Here is a 26,186-nt window from a genome sequence, read left to right on the forward strand (position 1 = left end):
GTATATGGAAATATACAAGTACACCACCGATTTTTCGGCAATGGATGGATTGGTACTTCCTTCAGTTCGAACAAAATTACGATAGAGCACTCGAAATTACTGCGACCACCCATTCACTGGGCAACCACAAATGGTTTGCGCGCTTGCTTAATTATTTACGTTTGTAGATGGTAGTGATCCCTTGATTTTGAGTAATTCTTAGCTTATTTTCTTAGATTTAACGCTAGCTAGGGTTTCTAAGCAAAGTCCCGTTCACGGCGTGAGAAAATGGTATGACAAAATACTGAAATTCGTTGCAGACAATGATTCTAACAAGAAAATGAATGTTAGAAAAAAACTATAAAAAATGGTAAGAGTACTGAGCATGATCCAGCGATGATGGAATGGTTTCGACAACTTCAGAGTTACTGGGGCGGACTTGTCGGATGAGTGAGACTGTGGTGGAGGATGGCTTGAAAGGTTTAAGAAGCGTCATGGAATTTCTGTTCATAAAGTTTAGTGAAAAATGGAGCCACATACACAGTAGCTCCTTTGTGAAGCTACTGTGTATGTGGACGCATTTGGTAATTTTCTACTCGTGTAGCTGACGAGATCCTCATTCCCGAGCAAGTGTGTATAGTTGAGGAAAACTGCATTATATTGGCAATAAACACTGCGCAGACAGTAACAGTTAGAGGACGAAGAAGGGCCTATTCAGACGATTTAAGGATAGTGTTATTTTCCTAGGTGCTCAAACGCGCAGTAGGCTGGCACAGATGTAAGCCACTGCTTGTAGGAAAAACTAAATGCTGCATGTCTTTGAAAGGCGGTAAAATTTCCTCCTTAATATACCTTGCAAATAAAAATTGCCCGAATATCACTTAGAATGATTTGAGAATTTTTTTGTGCTTTAATCCTGAGAACATTGCATATCTGTAGATCTACCGGAAGATTTCAAAATTAATCTCATTCTGAACAACTGTTCATAACTCACTCCAGAGCTGAACTTCTGTGTAAGAAAAAATATTCAGATGTTATAATAAATAACTTTTATTATTAAAAGACCAGAAGATAAATGATAAAATATATATACAAAGAGCCAACAAGTTTCATGAAAACAAATGCATTGAGTTACATTTCAAAAAAACATACACTTTAGTAACTGTTAGGCCGTTACATTTTGTTCCTTCTGTTTGAAGGCGTGCATGTGTTCGAAAACTTCAGTCAGATACCGGTACATGACCACGTGTTTTGTAGTTGTTTGCATATTGTAATTCTGTTGAACTGAGAGAGATGATGAGATTTTTCCATATGTCTTTAAGAACAATGCCCTGATTTCTATTTAAATTATTGCCTGTGCGTAATACCACAGCTGCTTCTTTTAAAGTTCTGTATCTGTAGTCATTCTCTATGCCTTACATCGAGAATGACTACAGTCATTCTCGATGTAAGGCATAGAGAATGATGTAAGGCATAGAGAATGAATGTAAGGCATAGAGAATGAAATTCTGTTTTTCCAATCTGTAACGTGATTTGATGTTGAGAAATGATGTGCTAAACCAGATGTGATGATTCTATTATGATTGACATCCCCCACATGTTCCTTCTGTCTTATTTCAAAACTTCTCGAAGTCTGACCAATGTAAGAAAGGCCACACGTGCATGTAATTTCATATACTCCAGGACATAGTGAATTTGATCTTATTTTGTAGTGAGTTGATTTTGTTCAGAAATACGAGAAGGTTTTCCATGGTGTCTTTCCAGATGATGAACACGTCATGGACATATCTCCACCAAATTGATGGTTTTGGTACAATGGTGGAAAGAATATCCTTTTCAAGTTTTTCCATAAAAAGGTCTGCGCATGGTGGTGACAGAGGGCTACCCATGGCTAGTCCTTCCAATTGTTTGTATACAGTGTTGTTGAATTTGAAGAAATTTGAATTCAGGCAATGATGAAACAGTTGTGTGATGTCTTGAGGGAAAAGATCTTGCAGAATGGTAACTACCTCTACGATCGGTACATTAGTGAATAAGGACACTACATCCAGACTAGACTACATCCGTCCAACCATCATAGATCACAAAAACACAGCATCATTCACATGCTCCGTAATAGAGCCTTCAGGTCGATTTCAAAAGAAACAGAGGTACAGAGAGAACTGTCACTAATATCTAACGCTCTATCTCTTAATGGATACCCTTCTAACATTTTAAACAAATGGCTATTTAAAGATAACCACCAACAACGTGTTACAGTACCCCAATATGTGTCCACAGCTGTCATACCATATATTAATTCAGTTTCCACAAAATTGGCAAGAATGTTAAAAGCTCATAACATTAGAGTGGTTTTTAAACCAACTACCATGATCAGACAAATCTTAGGATCACCTAAAGATGAGGTACCTTTCTTCAAATGTCCTGGAGTATATGAAATTCCATGCACGTGTGGCCTTTCTTACATTGGTCAGACTTCGAGAAGTTTTGAAATATGACAGAAGGAACATGTGGGGGATGTCAATCATAATAGAATCATCACATCTGGTTTAGCACATCATTTCTCAACATCAAATCACGTTATAGATTGGAAAAACAGTTCTATGCCTTACATCGAGAATGACTACAGATACAGAACTTTAAAAGAAGCAGCTGTGGTATTACGCACAGGCAATAATTTAAATAGAAACCAGGGCATTGTTCTTAAAGACATATGGAAAAATCTCATCATCTCTCTCAGTTCAACAGAATTACAATATGCAAACAACTACAAAACACGTGGTCATGTACCGGTATCTGACTGAAGTTTTCGAACACATGCACGCCTTCAAACAGAAGGAACAAAATGTAACGGCCTAACAGTTACTAAAGTGTATGTTTTTTTGAAATGTAACTCAATGCATTTGTTTTCACACCAGTTCAGCCTTGAAAATGCTAGACAGTGGCTAGTGAAACTTGTTGGCTCTTTGTATATATATTTTATCATTTATCTTCTGGTCTTTTAATAATAAAAGTTATTTATTGTAATACATCAGACCAAATATGTACAAGTTAAATTCAGATGTTATATTACCATCAAAGTGTACATGTCTTATTCAACTCCAGGAATATTATGTCCTGTGCAGGCTAAGTATCGCTTTCTTTTCATGAAGCGTTTTCTAGATCTCGTAAATGCTAGCAAGGCTGTAGAGACATTTATTAAATAATTAACATGAAAGAAGTGCTTTGGTTCGTTGCTAGTGTCTCGGAGAACATACAAGTGTCAATACTAAAGAAATGATGAAGAGTTGTGCTCTGTCTTGACATTTGATAATTCTCCTGATATAAATGCTGACAATGGCTTTATAGAATTAAAAGAGAATGCATTTTTTCATGATTTTCTTTGAGTATGCAAAAATGCTACGGGACCTGCTGCCAAGGATTTTTTTACTCTGTTTTCCTATTTGAGTATTTTTTCAGTATTTTTATTGATGTTTTTCATCATATTAGTGACAGTAATTAATTTTGTTACAAACTCTGAAAAACATAACATATTTGTTTTGAGATGATTCAGTCATGTACATGAAGTAAACAACTAGGCTTATTATCCTGCTTGAATATCGGGTTTAATACAACTTTCCTTAAAAATAAAACTCATAGATTATAAATAACAGTTTCGAAGTGCACTTGGTTGTTGTTTATGTGATTTAATTTAACAGAATATCTTTTTGTACATGATTAAGTTCGTTCTTATTGCTGATTTGCAACTTATATATAATTAATGTATCACAGTTTAATTTAGATCATACAAAATGGGAGGTAAATTTCCTTTTTTTTTTTGGAAACTTAAAGATCCTTCATATGAGTTTTTGACTATTTATTGTAATTATCAACCGCTAACCTACTTAACTGATTAGCAATCGCTGTTTAACCGAAATTCATGCTGAGTAAAACTGGTGAAGTTTATTCTTCAGTTTTACTCAGCCATTTTTTCTTATTCCATTATGAGCTGCTTCTTCAACTTTTTGGTTCTGTTCACTGCTGGATGAAAGTCTCCCCCATGATTTTCCAGACCACTCGGTTTTCTGCCTCTCCCATCCATCTCACTCCTGCAATTTGTGCCAGTTCATCCCGCCACCTTCTTCTCGGTCTTCCTCTTTGTCTTTCTCCATCCATTGGTCTCCTCTCTGTTGTTTTTCTAGTCCGTCTCCCATCACTGCATCCGGCAATATGGCCAGCCCATCTCCACTTAGCCTGTTTAATGTATTTTACAATATGATAATAGATTGGAAGAACTGATGAAGGAATTGGAACATATAAAATGGGACATTGTGGGCCTTTCAGAGATAAGAAGGAAAGAAGAAACCCTCATGCGATTAAAAGATGGACATCTACTTTACCGCTATGAATGTGACAGAAACTCAACTGGTGGTGTAGGATTCCTAATAAATAAAACAATCAAGGACAATGTCCTGTTTGCTAATAAATTAACATCAAGAATAGCTGAACTAAGTCTCTTCATAAATAAAAGATACCAACTGAAAATTATACAAATATACACCCCAACTACGGACCATCCAGATGAAGAGATAGAAGATTTCTATGAAACATTAGAATCCACATTAAATAATTCTAAAGAATTCTACATAATTATAATGGGTGACTTTAATGCTAAGATTGTAAGCAGAAATGACCATCTGAACTCCATCGATAAATTTGGATTTGGACAGAGGAATGAAAGAGGAGAAAGACATTGAATTCGCAGAAGAAAATAACCTCTTTATTATGAAACTTCATCCTCTCCAACAGAAGATATATAATAAATAATACCGAAGAGCTTAATATATTTAATACAGGAAGCGACCACAGACTAGTAAGGGGAAAAGTATGGATCAACAAAAAATCGGAACGGAATAAGCTCATAAGAAAAAAGTCCAATTTAGTGAATTTACAAAACCTCTACCACAATAAAAGCTGTTATAGAGAATCACTCAAAAATGAACTAAAAAAGTTAAACACAGCTACTGCCATCGATGATGCTAATGAAATCTTAAAAAAAATCTATCTTGAATTGTGCACTAGAAATAGGAGGTGTAAAAGGCACCAAAAAAGAGGAAAAACTAAGACAGGAAACCTTAGATCTGATGAAGAAAAGAAATTTGAATGACACCAATAAAATAGAATATGCGGAAATTTATAAACCTATACGTAAAAGGATGAAACATGAAATTAGATCATATAATACTAGGAAAATTAAAGAAACAATAGAAAAGAATAGTAATATGAAGGTCCTAAGACGAACAGTATCAGTTGGAACAAAGGAAAGAAATAGCTGATATAAGAGGAAAAAATGGTGAACTTATAAAATAGAGATGCAATAAGTATAAAATTCTTGAATTCTTTAGATTAACTCTATGAAGACAAAGACCGAGGCATCCAAGAATCATCTATGGATAACTCGAGTGAGGAAGAACACGATGACCCTGAGATCTTACAAGGTGAAGTAGAAATGGCACTGCGGGAAATGAAGAATGGAAAGACCCCAGGAGAAGATGGAATTATCGTAGACTTCTTAAAACTGGAAGAAGCCCTGTCATCAAACAGCTAACTAAACTCTTTAATAAATGTCTAAAACAGAGAAAAAGTCCAAAACATTGGAACAATTCACTTCTAATATTAATTTTTAAAAAGGGCAACAAGGAAGAAATTAAAAACTACAGACCTATAAGCCTACTCCCAACCATATATAAAGTCTTCACAAAAATTATAAATAATAGAATAAAATCTAAACCAGAGGGAATGCAATCCCGTGAACAAGCTGAATTTAGAAAGAACTACAATATACTGGACCATATTCACACATTAAGACAGCTCATTGAAAAATCAATTGAATACAATAAACCCTTATGTCTGGCCTATATAGACTAAGAAAAAGCATTTGATTCAGTTAAAACATCTGCAACACTAAAAGCACTTGAAACCCAGGAAACTGAGAAACTATATATTGAAACACTAAAACATATTTACAATAATGCAACTTCTGTAATTAAATTATATAAAAACAGTGGAAAGTTCCCAATACAAAAATGCACCCGGCAAGGTGACACCATATCTCCCAAATTATTTACAGCTGCACTAGAGGAAGTCTTTAGAAGCCTTGATTGGGAAACAAAAAGAATAAACATAAATGGAGAAAGGCTGCATCATATGAAAATTGCAGATGATATTGTCTTAATAGCAGATAATCTTGAAGAACTGGAAGAAAGGCTAAATCAGCTAAATGAAGCTTCCAGAGTAATTGGATTAAAAATAAACAGAATAAAACAAAAATAATTTAATTATAAATACATAAACTATAGAACTGTCAAAGTTGAAAACCATGAAATAAAACAAATTACTTCATATGTATATTTGGGCCAATTGTTATCCTTTGAGGATTGCCAAAGAAAAGAGATTGAACGAAGAATTCAATGATTTCTCATTCAATAATTCTCATTTTCCCGTAAGCCATCCATCGATGGCTTATGGGAAAATGAGACATATTCAGAAGTGACATCTCTATGAGTCTAAAAAAGGAAAACTTTCGACCAGTTCATACTTCCTGTCCTAACATACGGAGGAGAAACATGGACTTTAACAGAAGTCCTAAACAAAATGTATAAATCGTTCTTGAATCACTCAGGAAATTCCGTTATACTGTCAAGAGATAATTGATTGATAACATTAAAATGAAATGAAATATTTTTAATAATAAAAAAATTAAAATTTTTTATTTCTTCAAAAATAATTTTTTTTATTGAAATCAAATATTTTTAATTAAAATATTTGGTCTCCATACAAATTTCGTATGATAGCGTCCGTAGCTGATTTAGCAAACCATACCGTTGGTTGAAAAGACACGAGTCCGAATCCAGTTTAGGAAAGTAAGAACTTTTATAAAGTCTTTTCAACTATGAGTTAGCTTTTTTCTAACATTTTAACGATGTGTTAGCTGGTCTCATGTGAAGGTGGTAAGGCTTCCCTCCCGGAAAATAGTTTTTTTTTTCCATCCTGCAAGACACACATACAGGCCATAGAATACACGCAGTTAACATACATACTCCTATACAGGTCTATCGCAGCATTAATTAGGTATGTATGAAGCCTTGTACTTGGCCATGACAGGCCATTGAATCTAATACCTATGGAGAATATGAGATGAGAATTTTTTAATACCTAATTATCCTTAATATGTAAAAAGATTTTCCAAGCCAGTTATTAAGATTCAATTTAACGAATATTAGCATATTGAAATTAACTGTTACGTGTGTATTTGAATTAAGAGGCAAAATGCGAATAGCACAAAATATCTATTTTGTGGTCATAAACGTAGCGTGATTATGACACTTCACGACTTACAAATGCATATCGAACAAAGTCATTTACAGTTGTATTAATATGGCAAGCTGCCCTCGACTTATACGCATACGTATTAGTTAATGTTTTTCATGAGATTTACTATGTGCAGCGATCACTTGGAAACGTGGTCGTTAAGTGGATAAGGTTAGATTTTGTTGCTTTAAGTTGTGATAAGATTATGCATACTGAATTTGTGAATCTCAGTTAATGAATCAAACACATATACAATAAATTTAGTATAGGAAAGTAGTAGTAGTAGTAATAATAATAATAATTAATATATATATATATATATATATATATTAAAAGTTGCATGATTTTTTTGCTTAAATTGGTTGCCATGACAAAAAAGTCTCTCCTTCCATATTAAACTCTATTGCATACACAGCTTCACGCTAAGACAGATGAGAGTTGTTGGAATATTAAGCCGTACCACTATTCCCATATCCCAAGTTTTCAGCGACGTCTGCAAGTCGACTAATTCTGTGTTGTAGTAAAGACAGAAAAATACTCACCAATAGACATCATCTCCACTAGCACATCCAAACTCATGATTAGAGACACGACTGATGTCGCCAGCCCAAGTATGCAGGTAGCCATCACTGGAGTTCCTGTCACTTGCCAAACCTGAGCGAGATTTCTGAAAGAAAAAAAAAAGGACCATCTCATGTTGTTTTCTGAAAATTCTAATGAAGAGAACCACACGAATCCAGTTCTATTGAACAAGTCTACTAATACACCCTCTGTCCAAAAAGAAATCGAACTTTTCAAAAATAGAAGAAACTAGTGGCGCGACCTGCTGTATCTTTTTGTTGTCGAAAGCGGCCACCTTCATTAGTGTTGTAAACTGTTTATAACATTTGTTTCATTAGAAGCCGAGATATAGTGCCAGGAGCGACAGTGTGTTTTGACGAACTGTCGGAAAATGAGTTTCAAACAGAGATCTGCGATTGACTTTTGCGTTAAACTTGGTAAAAGTTTTACAGAAACGCATCAAATGCTTCAAAAAGCATACGGTGATGAATGCGTATCCATATCGCTTAAACCACTCGTACTGAAGTTTACGAGTGGTTTAAGCGATTTCAAAGTGGTCGTGAGACGCTTGAGGGCGACGAAAAGCCGGGTTGTCCAAAAACTGGACTGAGCGAAGTTAACATCCAAAAAGTGCGTGATTTCATCAAAGAAAACCCGAAATCGTCCGTGAGATTGAATGATGAATTGGGGATTCCAAAATCTGCTGTGCAGAACATTTTGACCGAGAGTTTGGGCCTTCGTAAATTGAATTCGAGATTTATTCCCCACAAGTTGACCGACGACTAAAAAATGTATCGAATTGAACACTGCAAGCACCTCATTAAAACCTCTCATAAGGACTCAAACCTTCTCTTACAAGTATTACTGGTGACGAAACGTGGTATTTTGAGTACGAGCCCTAAACAAAGCGCCAGAGTGCTGAGTGGAGGCCACCGGAAGAGGGCATCCGAAAAAAAATCTGCTTGGAGAAGTCAAAAGTAAAGACAATGCTGATATGTTTCTATGATTCCAAGGGCATTATCCAGAAAGAATTCGTTCCGCCAGGCCAAACGGTCAATGGTGAGTTTTATCTCGAAGTTTTGAAGCGATTGATAGCGAGAATTCGTCGCGTATGGCATGAATATCATGATGACTAACCGTTCGTCAAAATACACTGTCACTCTTGGCACTATAACTCGAATTCTAATGAAACAAATATCATTAACAGTTGACACAACATTAATGAAGTTGCCCCTTTTGACAACAAAAAGATACAATAGGTGGCGCCACTAGTTTCTTCTATTTTCGAAAAGTTCGGTTTCTTTTTGGACAGAGGGTATATTTTCTGCTGTTACAATGAACTAGAAAGAAAGATAGTAGAATCTAAAGAAATCATCCTTAATCCTATACATCTCAACAGCAACCTGAGTTAACCTGTCTGACTGTCATTGTGCGGCTATCCAATATTGGCATACACGAAATTATGAGCGCACGCATGCGCCAACAATGAATTCAGAGAGAGAATGTTTTTAAATACACAAATGTCAACGCCTTAACGTTGAAATATATACCCTAACTTTTTTGTGCTGTTTAGAGTTAATTCCTTTACGGTTCTTGTTGGTTATTTCTTTTATATTTTGCACCTGAAGAAATCTGTTAAAGACGAAACTCGTCGTGCCATTAAAATTTTTTTTACTTCTTATCTCGGTTTCCCAGTCATTTAATCCTAAAAAACATTAGGATTATATATATATATATAAAACGCTTGAGTATTTGTCGATATGTTATGGATAGATCAGCAATTTTGATGTAACCTGAACACATTACCTCATCGTTTAGCTGGGAATTCACTTTCATTTGCTAATTTCAGCAGTTTTCCACACTGTCCTGGGATACTACTTAATTTCACACTGTTTCTGGGATTTGAAATTTTGCTTATTCTTCTGGTCGATCAAAGTCGAAAAAATTGAAGCCCTTTTCACATGAACAAAGTTCTTAATTCTCTTTGATAAACATATGGGGCTTCCAGTACCATTACAGGTATTTACAACTGGTGACAATACTGGAATGATTAGAAAAGTCTTACATAGATTCTTATGTCATCGGATTGAGAGATCAAAATCTCAAGGATTGATCTGATACTTTTATCATGTCGATGTTGGTCACACTCATCTTCTCATTAGACCATACGAACATATAGATATCTAGGGATTGGGATGTAGGGTATCCAGAAAATTCACCGAAAACAATTCATCGTAAGGCAGTTTATCGAACGACAATTTTCCGAAAAGGGAATTAATCGAAAAACAGTTCATCGAACAACAGATCTTCGAAAAAGCAATTAATTGGAAGGTAGTTCTCCTCGAAAAAGTAATTCATCGAACGGCAATTAATCGAGATGCCATTGGTCGAAAACCAACCACTCATCAAAAAATCACAATTCGCCGAAACTACAAATCATCGAACGAACAGTTCATCTAAAAATGAACTATAAGACGTGAAGTGAAGTGTATTTATCAAAAAAGAACTGAAGTTTCTAATGAATTACTTATGATGTAATTGAAGCTTAGCACAATATTCCCTTTATATATATATATATATATATATATATTATGTAGACGTGTGTACCATTTTTTTTTGGGGGGGGGGATATTCCTTTCAGTCAGTATATGCGTTTCGTGTATTTTATAGAATTTGGAAAAGAGAACAAGATGGTTTCACATCTTCTTTATTCGGTAAGTGTTTTATATCCGTAGACAGATATGTGTGTTAATGGGGACCGGTTTTCAGGATAAAACGCCCTAGTTTCGGGGAGTAAAACCCTGCCATATGAGACCGGAATAACTCACCTTCAGTTGAAGAGGATTGATGAAAATTCTTCGCGTCATGCACGTGATTCGAACTCGGGTCATTCTAACTAAAGAGCTTCATTTATACCGACTGAACTACAGCGGCTCCATTATTATTAGTAGTATTATTAGTATGACGACACACACACACACACACACACACACACACACACACACACACACACACACACACACACACACACACACACACACACACACACACACACACACACACACCAGTTATATGGGATGAATTTTACTCAGATTTGGTTTTGACAAAAAAAATTGTCGCATCGTTCCATTTTTCAGTTCAACTATAATCGGTGCTACAAAGGGACAACATGTCGACATTTAATATTGCAATAACTCTGACTTAGTGGAATATGCGCAAACGAGGGAATTTGTAAATCGCACAAGAAGTCTGTGTGGTTCAGTTTTAGTTCCAACAGGATCACTTTTATTGGAAATTTTGGTAAAGAAGTTTCGAAATGATATTAATAATTCCGCTCTAGCTGGATGAAATTTAATGAAATTTTATAGTTAAGATCTATATTAAAATTTGTCAGTTTTGATTTCATTGTAGTTGTGAAAAAATTAGGTAGAATGAACTTTTTGCTTTGAAATAAATCACTAAAGTAGCCGGTACGCTTACAGAATAATGCTGTAAAACTCAACAAAATAATTATGTTTCAGTGACCATCTTCATACGTTGTATACATCTTGGGTTAAGTTAGATATTCGTATCGTATTCTTTAAAACAATAGTTTTCAAGAAAATTAATCTTTCGATGAATTATGAAACAATGCATAAAAAAATTGTCGGTGAATTATTTTTTCAATCAATTGCATTTGCAACGAATTGTCATGCGATGAACGTTCGATTATTTGTTCATTTGACGAAATGCTTTTTCGATGAATTGTTCGATCAGTTGCCATTCGGTAAACTGTCTTTCGATGAATTTTTATGTAACCGGGACGTAGAATAATTTTACTCCTCTTTATTAACATATTGTTATTACTTATTACCCCCTGATGTTTAAAAGAAGTGCAGCATGGAATGGGAATTATGAATAGTGAAAAAGCACCAGATGAAGAAGAGATACTGATAGAAGTTTTGGAAGCAGGTGGCGAACTAGCCATGGCTGTTCTAAGTAAAATTTATACATTCTGCCGAGACACAAGAGAATACCAAGAGTTAGAATAACACTGTCCTAAGGGCCGGCGGAAGCGAGCATGTGATGCATGCGGGAGCCGCTACGATGGGGGCACTGCCGCCAGGGAACGGTTCATAAGTTAATTTTTAAGAAACAAAATTTTTATCATAAAAACAAAAAAGTCTTAGAATGATCCATATTAAAATAAGGCCGGATACACCGAATAAAAATTAAAAAAAAAAGTATATTGCCGCCTCTTTGATCAGCCGGCTGTTTACAATTTTGCAGCTAGAGCAGGCTAAATGCTTGCCTGCAGAATGTTGTGTCTACTGCAGTCTATCTAAAGTGAAACGGTGAAAGCAGTTTTGAACAGTTTTCATGCGCAGAAACGAATTTTCGTACAAAACATTTGTTGCTAGTTAACCAGTCATATGGTACGCATCTCAGTAGGCTACTGACAGTAGCGCAGTGCGGACTATTATTTGGCCTTTGTGTCGTGTTGTATAATAATTTCTTGTGGGTATAAAATAGAAATGGAATCAAAAATTTAAATAAAAAGTTATCCGGTGCACAAAATCATGCTGCGAAAGAAGCAGATATTAAGAAACAAATTGGGGCTCTTAATAAATTTGTTAAACTATTAAAATATTCTGATGCAGATTGTAACCAACTCGATACATCAGAAATCAGAGTTGAAGAACCGTGCACATCATCCAGTTTGCATGAAGGTACCATTGCAACTATTGAACAAGATAATTGAACATGATCTAAGTGAAAAATAGTTAGGATTTAGTCAACTACAACAAGATTTAGTGGTAGTTGACCACGAAACTAACACATTGTTAGTCTCTGTGAATTTAGAAGATCCAGGTGAACGGGGAAATATTGATGAAAAATTACGAGGTGTTTTAATTGTAATGGGGCCTGTTCAAAATAAAAATATATTATATCCCAGAGATACATATGGTCGTAAATTTGGCGACACGTATTATAATAGAAAAATGGAAAACGGGAGCTCGTGCCAAGAGCATGGCTCATTTATTCCGAAACTTTAAATTCTGTTTTTTGCTTTTGTTGCAAACTTGTCGCACCTACTGAATCAACTGAATCACCCACTGAGTCTTGTAGAAGGTTATAACGATTGGAGAAATGTAAGTACAACTTTACATAGACATGAGACTAGTTTAACTCACATGAAAAATTTCTTAAAATAGAAGGAACTTGATAAAAATTTAAAAAAACAAAGCTACTATATTTCCAGACTCAAAGCATGTATGAAATGGAAAAGAAACCTTGGACGAGTGTTTTAGAACGCTTGATTGAAATTATAAAATTCCTTGGTAGCCGAAATTTAGCTTTTCGCGGATCATCTGATAAATTATATGAAAGAAATAACGGCAATTTTTTAAAATTAGTCGAACTGTTTGGGAAGTTTGATCCCGTTATGGAAAATCATGTTGAAAGGGCCCTACAACGAAACAATAGAGTACACTATTTGAGTAAAGACAGTCAAAATGAAATATTGGAAACTTTAAGTAACGCAATCAGGGATACAATTTTATTATCAATTCTAAAATCTAAATATTATTCCATAATTTTAGACTGCACACCTGATGCAAGTAAAACAGAACAAATGACCATTATTATTCGCTTTGTTTCCTGTGACAATGGAATTGTCAAGATCAGGGAAACGTTTTAGGTTTTGCAGATATATCAGATTCCACAGGACGTGGTTTATGTGCAACAATAATGGAACAACTGGAAAAATGGAACATTCCCATTGAAGACATGCGAGGTCAAGGGTATGACAATAGGGCAAATATGGGCTCCAAAATTTGCTTTTGAACAAAAATCCTCTAGCTTTTTACGAGCCATGTGCTGCTCATACTCTAAATTTAATCATTAACGATGCAGCCAAAGTGAAAGCAGATACAATTAGTTTCTTTGCAATTATTCAAGAAATATACAATTGTTTTCATTCTCTTACAAACGTTGGGCAATCCTATTAAAGTTCGTAAAAAAAATTAACATTGAAACAGCCATCAGAAACGCGATGGGAAAGTAAAATTAATGCAATCCGCCCTCTGCGATATCAGTTAGGAGAAATTTATGATGCACTTTTTGAAATTTTAAATAATGAAAATTTTAATAAAGAAACAGCATGAAGCACAAACATTATGTGCATAAAGGACTACAAATTTATTTGCTCTCTTATAACTTGGTATGATTTACTTAACAGAATAAACCCTGTGAGTAAAATGCTTCAAGACAAAAATATGAACATTACACTTGCTTTAGAATCTATCGAAACCTTAAAAATATTCTTACAAGAGTATCGATCAGATACAAATTTTAAAGAAGTTCTAAAAACGGCAAAATAACTGAGTGAAGAGGTGGATGGAGAACAAGAATTTAAAACTGGTATGTAAGTTCGACGACGAAAGAAGACACGACAATTTGACTACGAGCATCATGATGAAACGCCACAATCGCCAGAAGATAAATTTAGAGTGAATGTGTTTTATACACTTCTAGACGTTGCAATGTGTTCGTTAATAGAACGTTTTGAACAACTAAAAACATATTATGATAATTTCAATTTCTTGTATAGATTACTACAAATTAATAATGAAGATTTACGAAAAATTTGTGACGATTTAGAAATTCTCTTGAAGGACTGCGACAATAAAAACGTAAATGCAATAGAACTATATGACGAGTTATGTGCTTTCAGGGATATTTTTCGGAAGGATAATTTAAATATTCAAAAGCCCTTTCGATATTCTTAATTTTATTGTGTTCAATAATTTATCTTTCCCTAACTTTTCCATTGCTTTTAGAATACTATTAACCTTAACTGTTAGTGTAGCGAGCGGTGAACGTTCCTTTTCCAAGTTGAAATTGATTAAAACCTACTTAAGAACAAGTATGTCACAAAAAAGGCTTGTTAGTTTGGCGTTAATAGGTATTGAAAAGGATATATGTGTGGAATTAGACGTTAAGACCATTATTTCTAATTTTGTGAATACGAAATCAAAAACCTTAAAATTTTAATAAAAAAAAATTCAAGTATATTTATGTAATTTAATTTATTTTCTGTTATTCTGTAAACGTCATATTTTGAATACTTATATTAAATGTTCTAATTATTTCTGAATTCTTTTCTTATTTTCTCATCTATCTTCAGTTTCTTTTATTTTTCTAAAAGATAATTCCATAAAAATTATTTTATAAGTGGAATTGCAAGAATTTTTTAAACTTTAGTTCAAATAAATTTTAACTTTAATTAAAATTCATTTTAATTTTGTTAGCGATTCGGGTCGGTGAGAAGGCTATAATCCCTGTATCATTATATTCAACGATTAAAGTGAAGTGGCTTTATCAAAATTTGCTTTAACTTTTGAGAATTTTTTGAATATTTTTGAAGGTTTTTAACGATTATCCTGCCTTGTCAACACTCCCGGTTCGTTACATTTAACGAACCAACGTGTGGTTGTTCTGTCAAAATTTATTTAAGAAATTTCAAATAATTAAAATTTTTATTATCGTAAAAGAACCACACACTCCCGGATCGTTACAGAGGCTCTTAGATAGAAATTGCATGCGGGCGTCAAAGACCCTAGCGCCAGCTCTGACTGTCCTTATTATAATTTTTATAAACGGAGACAGGCGGCATTAAAAATCTGCTCTGTCAGCCTCCTTTCAACAATATACGAACTGTGCAAATGTTATTAGCAACAGACGAGATTTTTGTCAACTTCCAGAACAGGCAGAAAGAATTCAGAAAACACTTATAACACTATTGATTATTTTTATTCAATAAGACAAATCATTGAAAGAAGACGAATACCAAAAACACTTCCTTAGGTCTGGCATTTATTGAGTTTGAAAAGGTATTTAGTTTAATCTCAACGTTAGCTATTTTAGAAGCCCTAAAATTAACGAATTCAAAAAAAAAAAAATATATATATATATACAGGGTGTCCCAAAATTCACGCAAGAAGTAATTTTGATAGAAAACACAGATTTTTAATTAAAAATTGTAATTTCTTATTGATTCATAAAGTATATAAAGTATACAGTATAGGGTTATGCATGGAATAGCATATCGGGTAAATGGCCTCCACAGCTTTGCTGGCACATACGCACTCTTTTGTCGAAATTTTCCATGACCGTTTTGCATAAATGTGGCTGAATTTCGTTGATACAGCGCTCAACTTCCTCCTTCAAGGCGTGGGTGGTCGTGGGCTTGTTGGCATAAACCTTAGATTTTAAAAAAATCCCAAAGAAAAAAGTCCAACGGCATTAAGTCACATAATCTGGGCGGACAATTCTGATCACCAAAACGGGAAATTACACGACCAGGAAATGACTCATGCAGTAATTGAATTGTTTCTCGGGCTGTATGGCATATGGCACCGTCTTGTTGAAACCACATATCGTCCACATCCATATCTTGCAATTTAGGCACAAAAATCTGGATTATCATGTCGCGATAGCGAGCACCATTAACTGTTATTACCTTACCAGCCGCATTTTCGAAGAAGAATGGACCGATGATGCCTCCAGCCCAAAATCCGCACCAAACAGTGACACATTGTGGATGCATTTGTTTCTCAACAATCACTCGTGGATTTTCTGAACCCCAAATGCGACAATTTTGTCGATTAACGAAGCCATCAAGATGAAAATGAGCCTCATCTCTAAAGATGATTTTGTTCGAAAAATAAGCATCCACTTGTTGTTGTTCCATAATCCATTCAACGAACTCTCTTCGCTGTGTGTGGTCAGTAGGCTTCAGTTCTTGAGTCAATTGAACTTTGTAAGCATAAAGATGCAAATCTTTTGTGAGAATACGCTGTAGAGAGCTTCTCGAAATGCCCAATTCAAGACCACGGTACCGAATTGATGTTCCTGGACTCTCAGCAACACTCTTACGAACCGCTTCGATGTTTTCTGTTGAACGACTTGTTGTAGGACGGCCAGAGTGTATAAGATCACTAATTGATCCAGTTTCCTTGAATTTTTTAATTAATCTTTTCACAGTTGATGAAGTTAAATTACTATTCCGACCATATTTTGTACGAAAATTGCGAACTGTAGCTGCCAAACCTTCATTATTTTTAAAATATTGCTCAACAATGAAAATGCGTTGTTCTTTCGTGTAGCGCTCCATTTTTAATAACCCTGAACTGTCAGCTGTCACGCTGTCTTTTTTTCTCGTTGGCAACACTTTACCGCACAAATGGCGCTAAATTTAAATCTTGCGTGAATTTTGGGACACCCTGTATATATATATTTATATTCTTCGTCATATAAATAAAATTCAACTATATCTATCAAATCAGGATCAAATATGAAAGTTCCTAAAAAGAAGGGGGGAGTTAGACAGGGAGATGCAATTCACCTAAATTATTTACAGCATACCTAGAAGAAATTTTTAAAAACGTGTATTAGAAAAATAAAGGATTTATGGTAAATGGGAAAGAGATAAATCACCTACGACTTTCGGATGACATTGTTCTTTTAGGAAACTATGCAGAACTTCAATAAATGGTCAATGTATTGAAAACATGAAGTAATAAGAGAGGATTAAATACACCCTCTGTCCAAAACGAAACCGGACTTTTCGAAAATAGAAAAAAGTGTTGTGTCAACTGTTTATGACATTTGTTTCATTTGAAGCCGTGTTATAGTTCCAAGAGTGACAGTGTGTTTGGACGAACTGTCGGAAAATGAGTTTCAAACAGAGAGCTGCGATTAACTTTTGTGTTAAACTTGGTAAAAGTTTTACCGAAACGCATCAAATTCTTCAAAAAGCATACGGTGGTGAATGCTTATCCCGAACTCAAGTTTACGAGTGGTTTAAGCGATTTCAAAGTGGTTGTGAGACGCTTGAGGGCGACAAAAAGCCGGGTTGTCCAAAAACTGGACTGAGCGAAGTTAACACCCAAAAAGTGCGTGATTTCATCGAAGAAAACCCGAAATCGTCCGTGAGATTGATTGAATATGAATTGGGGATTCGAAAATCAACTGTGCACAACATTTTGACCGAGAGTTTGGGCGTTCGTAAATTGAGTTCGCGATTTGTTCCCCACAAGTTGACCGACGATCAAAAAATGTATCGAATTGGACACTGCAAGGACCTCATTAAAACAGCTCGTAACTACTCAAACTTCCTTGAAACGATCGTTGTTGGTGACGAAACGTGGTGTTTTGAATATGAGCCCGAAACAAAGCGCCAGAGTGCTGAGTGGAGAGGACCAGAAGAGGGGCACCCGAAAACAAGTCGCTTGGAGAAGTCAAAAGTAAAGACGATGCTGATTTGTTTCTACGATTCCAAGAGCATTATCCACAAAGTATTTGTATGGCCTGGCCAAACGGCCAATGGTGAGTTTTATGTCGAAGGTTTGAAGCGATTGATAGCGAGAATTCGTCGCGTATGGCATGAATATTGTGACGACTGACCGTTCGTCAAAACACACTGTCACTCTTGGCACTATAACTCGACTAATGAAGCAAATATCATTAACAGTTGACACTTTTCGACAAAGAAGAAACTAGTGGCGCAACCTGCTTTATCTTTTCGACAACAAAAAGATAAAACAGGTTGCTTCACTAGTTTCTTCTTTTTCGAAAAGTTCGGTTTCTTTTTGGAGAGGGGGTTTATAAACAAAGTAAAAAACAAAAATAATGTATAATAAATACCCAACCAAAAAAGCCAGTACAAATTGAACACCAGGAAATTGATATACTAACCTATGTTTACCCAGGTCAAACGATCACAGTATGTCCAACCAGGTTTACTACGTAAACCTGTTTGGACAGTGTTTGAAAAACACTCTGAAGCACTCAACTGAAATATCCCAATCTGCCTTAAAAAAAAAATATTTGACAGCTGTATACTTCCAGTATACAGCTTTTCATAGAGTTTCATAAAGTCCACGTTTCATAGAGTGAAACGTGGACTTGTACAAAAATTGACCAACAAGTTGGAAATTATCCAAAAAATAAAATGAAAAGATCATTACTTGGTGTTGTCATTTTAGACAGAAAGCGCAATACATGGGTCCGAGCTCAAACTAGAGTGAGAGACATTATATCAGCCATTAAAAGATCTCAATGGCAATAGGCAAGTCATATTGCAAGAAATCACACTCAAAAATGGACAAAATTGATCTCTGAATGGTATCTAAGAGATAGAAAAAGAGCTACAGGAATACTAAAGAAACAGTAGAAGGATGAGCTTCAAGATATGGCAGGAACCCAGTGACATAAAAAGGCTCACGATTGGATTGAATGGAGGACTTTGAGAGAGGCCTTCGTCCAGCAGTGAATAGAGAATGGCTATAGAAGAATACTTCTCACTCGACGAAGATAAGTACTTTTTTTTACTTTACAAAGCTCATCTTTATCACTAAGTTATTTGTGTCAAGCATTCATTTTCTCCGATGCTGTCATTTAATTTGCAAATCAGTCCGCCACTCTAGTTATTGTGCATTATTATGAAACCCATACAACAGGATCATAGTTTGAACCGGGAAACTTCAAATGAAATATACCACAAACTAACCGTATTCTTGATGTCAGGTTGTTTTAAGTTAAAAAGAAAAAAGAAAGAAAGATTACGAATATTTTATTCTGGTATCAATCTGAGAATTTTAATTTCCTTCGAAGGCTCAAATCAGAACAAAAGGAAGAAGAAGAAGATTCCAATATAAGAACGCCTGTTGCCTGAAAGTGTGATGAATTCAGTGAAGGGTCTTGATAGTGCAATTGCAAAAGAAAAAAAAAAAGGCGCGAATTGTGTTCTTTTGCTGTAAAGATCTGGATGCAAAGAATGTTTATAAGTGATTTTCGTTTAAAGATCTTAGTGGATCGGTGGAAAGGTTTTCAAGAATATTCCTACAAAAAATCTGCTAGCGCCTTTTTTTTTATTCCCGCAAGGGATTAAACGAGACTATTTAGCTCTAAGTGTTTTGAAGATGAGCCGCTAATCTCCACTCTTAGTCATTCACAAATAGCTGGCAAAAGACTATCAGTGGTTTTAATTGCATCTGGGGAGGAGAGAACGTCAGATAACTGCCGCAATCTCAGAGCAAACCAGTGTACTAAAAATATACTGTTGAGATTTTCTTTAAAATGTCAGTATGATGCCAAAGCAGTGATAAAACTTGAGGAATTTTAAAAATGGTTCAGTCTCAAGATAGGTTATTAGAATTAGCAATATAAAGGAGAATGTTTCCACTTACGATACTGCTGTGACAAACTCGATGATAGGAATGAAGTTTCCTGAAGACTATTTCTTGGAACAACAGTCAGCCTCATGCAGAACCGCCGACTGTATCCCATTTCTGTCTGGAATTGAGAATGTACAAACAAACACAAACATCGAAATATCTAAGGCACAAAGCTGTTCTAAATGATATTCACTGTATAAAATGCCCAGTATGACAAATTATTCCTGTGGTCCCTCTGATTTTGCTATAGTACTAACTTATAGCATATACCTCCTGTGCTTATTTTACGACATTCCTAGAATGATATTTTGGCTCATATATACTGTAACGGGTAAGCATTGTATCCTTCATAATTTAGAGAACGGTTAACATTTTGTGAAAAGATGTGTTTGAAGCAAAAAGATGTAGGAGAAACGAATAAAGATCTCCCTGCTTATGAAATCAGTCTTCTGATTTGAAGCAGAAGCTGATAAAACCTCGGATACATATTCTTAGTTCACTTGTATACTCAAGCCACAGAAATTGAAAGACCGATCAACGAATGATTTCATGAAACAGATAACACGCCTGACAGTGTGTAACAGTCAAATATCTCTGATTCCCTGGACGAAGCGAGAAGTTGCAGCGTACCCGAAGCACTTCGTTTTCTTCCATTGAACTCTAGGCAGAGCCATACTGGAGTACTACGTCAAGTGAGAGATGACATCTTTGTCGATGGCACCGATAAAGATGTCTCAATATCTGTAAGTAATCGTACTGACTTAGAGCTTTACTCTACGCGATGCTTTGTTATTGTGAGCATCTTCGTATATTCTCAATAACAAGCCTAGACTGCTGTCTAACAGGGACAGCAAATATAAGGATGGTATTCCCTTGGCTCGAAAGTAACAAGTGCTTTGAGGTCTTTGCTCGTGGAAGGAGAAATGTTTGTATAAAATGATCATACTTTCGCATTATGTTCGTATTATGTATTGCGCGGCATAAAACGGAAAGTGCATTATTGGTTATCGTTCAAGTAATATGCGAGCCGAGTGGTGACTCGTTTTGGATTGCAACACTTTGTGTGATTGTCCGTGTTCCCCTGTATATTGCTTTTTACGCTGAAAATACACCTCATCATTTTGATTGAAAAACTGAATGGATTATTAAACTTAATATACCCTGTGCATGATACATTATTGTAGCTAATAAGTAAACTATACTTCACCGAATTGCTTCGGTGAAATATATAGTGAAGATAGATTCTTTGATTCTTATAAAGAGAATATGTAATATCTTGAATATGTTTTTTGATCCTTATGTTTTGATCCAACAGATAAATTTGGTCAATATTAAAATTCTTTTATTTTATGATTGTTTAAATTCATTGAGAGAACGATTCATATTGCATATGAATTTCCGAATCTGGTAGTATATCAACTTCATGATAATATATAGTATTATCATGAAGTTGATGAGAACATATGAGCAACTGATATAATGTTCTGATGGTAATATAGATGTAATAATCAGATACCTATATTCAGAAAGTCCGCAGTTTATCATTGAAAATATGATGATGCATTTTAGAAGTATCGTGAACAGATGGTGTAGAATATGATTGCTATTTTTGATATACAGTATTGTATATGCATCTGTAAATTTTATATGTGCAGCGATATTGGTCAGCTGTTGGCTGAGAAGTTACCTATTCTTATGATCCTAAGCTATACCAGTTGTTTTTATTGTTATAGACATCATTTCACAAGCCTGACGGGGGGGACATGAAGCACCTCACCCTTCCCCTCCAGGTTGAGGTTGATTGAGCGTTGGTTGAAGTTGAGTGTTTCTTATGAATAACATATGAATAGTAGAAAGTGATTTCAGTAAAAGCTTCTTAAATAACTAGAATAAACATGAGCTAGGAACTGGTTTTATCATCAGGGAATCTGATTGATTTTGAAACCTTCAGTTAAAAAACAGACAAGAATGAAAGCTAAATGGTTCAAAATAGCTTTTATTAATGTAGGTGCACTTATAAACTGCGAAGGGCGATCTTCTTCTTTTTCCCATAGTCCATAATAGGGTTGTTAGTCGATAATAAGGAAGCAGTTCTCAGAAATTCTTTCATTTCTCGATCGATTAGCTTTTAGCTCTTTAAATGAAATGCCTGTTCAGTTGGTCATATTGTATATCCAGTTTATCTGGATCTTCCTCTTTTTTGAGTTTCTGTAGTAAGTCATTCAAGGAGGCCATTAGATATGCTAATATTGGCAAACGAGATGAGTTGTTTCCTTCGAATCTATTATGATGTTATCTCTTGGACCGTCGAAGAACTGATTCTTTGGCCTACTTTTGAATTTGTGATGCGATCAGCGTATATCATTTTTAGGATACGTCTATAACACCTCATTTCAAATGCCAGCAGCCTCTTTTTATCTTTTAAGATGATCCAAGTTTCACTTCCATGCCAAATTGAAACCATACTACTGAAACCATTATGATCTTTTCTGATCATAATGGTTTTAGGTTTTTTTTTTTTTTTTTTTTTTTGAGATTTTCGATATATCACAATTTTCTAGGCTTCGTTTCCAACATATTCGAGGAAGAAGCTAAATAGTGATTACTTGCACTCCTATTTCACTCCACATTTTCCGTTGGAAAGGGAGTGCTAGATTTCACCTTTATTTCAACCATCATTTCACGAGATGAGTACAGGGATTCAGTCAATCGTCTTATTTTGTTATCTCTTCAATAATGTAGTAGAATTTTCCAGAGGGAATCATTCCAGATAGAATCAAAGGCTTTCTGTAGATCAGCAAAATTATATAAAATTGTTCTACATTATTATTATTATGTTCTATTTGGTTTTCTTCGATCGTACGGAGTATAACATGGTCTGTTGTACTCCGGTTCTTCCTAAATCCAAGAGCTAAAAGTCTGAGAAATGGATTCTGTTTTTTGCTCAGTTCGTGAGAGTAAGTGTGTAAAATATTTTTCTTGGATAGCTGATAAGGCTAGTTGTCCCAAAATTACTGCACGTTTTCTTTGTTGTGTTTACGAGAATAAGATAATAACTGTATGCCAATCTTTTGACCATTTTTTTGCTACACTGCTAAAAATGTTGTGAAGTGCACTAATAATAGGTTCTCTCCCTTCTTTAACAGTTTCGGTCGAATATTATCAATTTCTGCCATGTTTCCTATTGTTGATTTCACAATAGCTCTTTCTACCTCTAGGTGAACGGATTAAGGTTACCAATTTGTTATGTGATTTAAATGTGATGAGGGGCTGATATTTATTAACTATCCTGGATATCTTTTCAGATGTGCCTTAAAGGTATAGGATAATAACATTCTGCTTTAATATAGTGTGTTGGGCGAGGGAGGAGATTAGAGCGGGCATTTATTTCTATTTTTTTGTGGATTATTGCCCATTGGCTGAAAATGTGGCGAAGATAGGCGGGCTCAGTGTTAAGAGCGTAATCATCGGAATAGATAGCTCTTGTCCTGCGAATTAGTGTTTTTAGGATACCATGTTAATACGCTGGATGTTGATTGTGCAAATATCTTCCAGTATGTATAAATTTTCTATAAGCAGAAAAAAATAATGAACCATTTGGAAGGCGTGTGACTAGTATGTCTAGGAAGCGCAGACAGTTATCAGATTCCTTTTCTATTGGGAAGTGGAATTTAGGGTGTTGGCTATTTGAAGGCACTAAAATGCATCTAATGTGTCTGGACTATGTGACCAAATAGCAAACACATTTTATGTTTGTCTTTTCTCTTTATAGAAAACGTACGCATGCGGGAAAATATTTGCACAAACGGTCGCCGTCGTCCTGCTTAATAGTATTGTCTTTTTCAATCTCCTGTTGAAAGACCGAAGGTAGATCGTATGATTAGAATTTATTAAGAGCCCTTTGTAGCACATATGACCAAAATGTCTTTAATATAGCAAGATAAACCACTTGGGTTTAAAAATAAAAATAGCAAAATAATTGATAAAGAAATAAAGAATGTTTTCTGAATATTAACTTCTTTCTCATACCAATAATCATCCTGTCGATGTACAACGGCGGAATCCATACTGACGATCATTTATTGGTTCATTGATTTCCAGATAATTAAGTACTTGTTATTTAATATATTTGCTTTTCCCCTGGAAATAACTGAATTTAGCAAAAGAGGATGGTGCTTTGATGACAAAACTGGTGGCGAAACAGTGCTTTATGGAACCCCTTAAAACAGGTTGAAAATATGATGACTACATTTCAAGATGTATGATAAAGTGGAACTGTAGAGTGAAAAAATTATACCAAACAACCGAAACCAGTTTAGAAGCGCATAGCCTTCTCCGTGGCTAACGACGATGTCCTATGGTTGGAAAGATCTTGGTTCGAATTTCATTTTGGATACGAGGAACCTTTATAAGGACTTTCAAGTAAAGATGAGTTAGCCAGTATAATACGGAGATTCCCCCCCCCCACACACACACCAGCGAAGGGTTTTCCCTTCCGAAAACATGGGTTTTTGAACCCACAAATAGTAAAGTAAACCGACAAAAAAAAGACACATCAATTAACATATATAATACACATACTACCTGATAGTATGTCGTATTGCAATCAATCACGGCCGAATCTACTAAGGATATGAAGGCAGAAATATGTAAATTGCACGTATTCTTCTGGGCGGTTTTCTGGATTTCTAAATACCTGTGAAACTTAGGACATCCTTATGAGACCGGTTATCTTCAAAGGGAAAAAAAAAACTTATAAAGGTTCTTTGCGATTTGAGCGGAATTTGAATTGTGTTTTTTCCGACCAAACGGCTTCTCAGATACCAACTGAGCTGCGTGCATGTGCTTGTCCTGGTGGAGCAGCTAGTTAAATGTGTGCCAATTTTCTAGTCCTTTTCTCTTAAGCATCTAAAGATCTAAGTTGGTTGAGTTTGGCTTGCAATAAAGAAATTCAAATGAAAGCAATGAATCACCATGCTCTTGATAGTCGACTGAACTTGAACTTCTCTTCCTTTCGTTGAATGTACTGATACATTTTTCTGATTAAAGTTAATTGTGATATATTAATACTCTAGGAAATAGGTTTATTGAATTTAAACAAAGCTTGCTCAAACTCTTTGCTTCTCCATATCACTTATCCCAAAAACCGAAGAAACACAAACAACAGAAAAATTAATCCTCGCTTATGGGAAACTGTGAAGAATCTGATACATTGAATACATTAAATCATTCACCCAATAACTCTTGGTGAATATTATCTCCCCTATTAAAAGCATCATTTCTGTTGTTTCAATGGCAAAATGAACAAATGAATGATTAGAGATCTGACGGTTATAAAATTCACTGACATCCAGGCATACAAAGTTATGATTATATTGATGATATAATTCGACAAATGAGCGGTTTTCTTATATTTATTTTGTTCAGGTATGATGAGTGTTAAACGTTCTAAGTTAACATTTCTTGAATGAAAAGTAGCTTTCATTTGCCAGACTTACCTGAAGATTAATCCATCCTTCGCCATAGCGTAAACGACCCTTGGCATTGGAAACATGGAACCAAACATGCTTACAACAAGACCTGCCAAAGCTCCAACGGCTACAATAAATTTGGAATTTGAAGCGCCTCGTTGTTCAAACATTTCCACTAGGGCTGAGTCCGGATCGATGCGATCGTATGGAATGATCAGAGTGAGCTGCAGAGAATACAAATAGGATTGGGAACGAATCAAATGATACATTCAATTCTCTATCATGTTATTTGTGCTTTATTTTAATATATCAACAGAAGATTTGTAAACCTGTCGCACATAGTACTGTGTGGAAAGCTAATGATCAAATAATCCGGAAAAACCAAGTATGAGACTAAACATGCTAAATTTTTAAGTAATTTCATTCCTCTAGTAAGCAATCCACAGTCCCATTATCTTTCGAGGAAAATTATCTACCACTGAAATATGTAAAAAAATCATACCACAGTATTATCCATATTCATAGCCTGTTGACTGGAAAATGGAGACTGTTCACTCACCCAACGACAGTTAGGCAATCGATAAAATTTATTGTGGAATGGATG

General features: G+C 35.1%; 1 protein-coding gene across 1 annotated transcript in view; it reads right to left on the reverse strand.

Moving 5' to 3' along the window:
- LOC150109417 (solute carrier family 7 member 14) overlaps positions 1-26,186 on the reverse strand; it is a 97,247-nt gene that overhangs the window by 15,063 nt on the left and 55,998 nt on the right. The window contains exons 6-7 of the mRNA XM_090402343.1: positions 25,610-25,806; positions 7,872-7,996 (exon numbers count right to left, since the gene is read on the reverse strand). Coding sequence (XP_090258469.1) covers positions 7,872-7,996; positions 25,610-25,806 — 322 coding nt within the window. The remainder of the gene's footprint in view (positions 1-7,871; positions 7,997-25,609; positions 25,807-26,186) is intronic.

The sequence above is a fragment of the Typopeltis vanoorti genome, chromosome 2, assembly GCF_054136105.1.
Source record: "Typopeltis vanoorti isolate ZY-2024b chromosome 2, IOZ_Tvanoo_1.0, whole genome shotgun sequence".
In the NCBI taxonomy this organism is placed as follows: domain Eukaryota; kingdom Metazoa; phylum Arthropoda; class Arachnida; order Uropygi; family Thelyphonidae; genus Typopeltis; species Typopeltis vanoorti.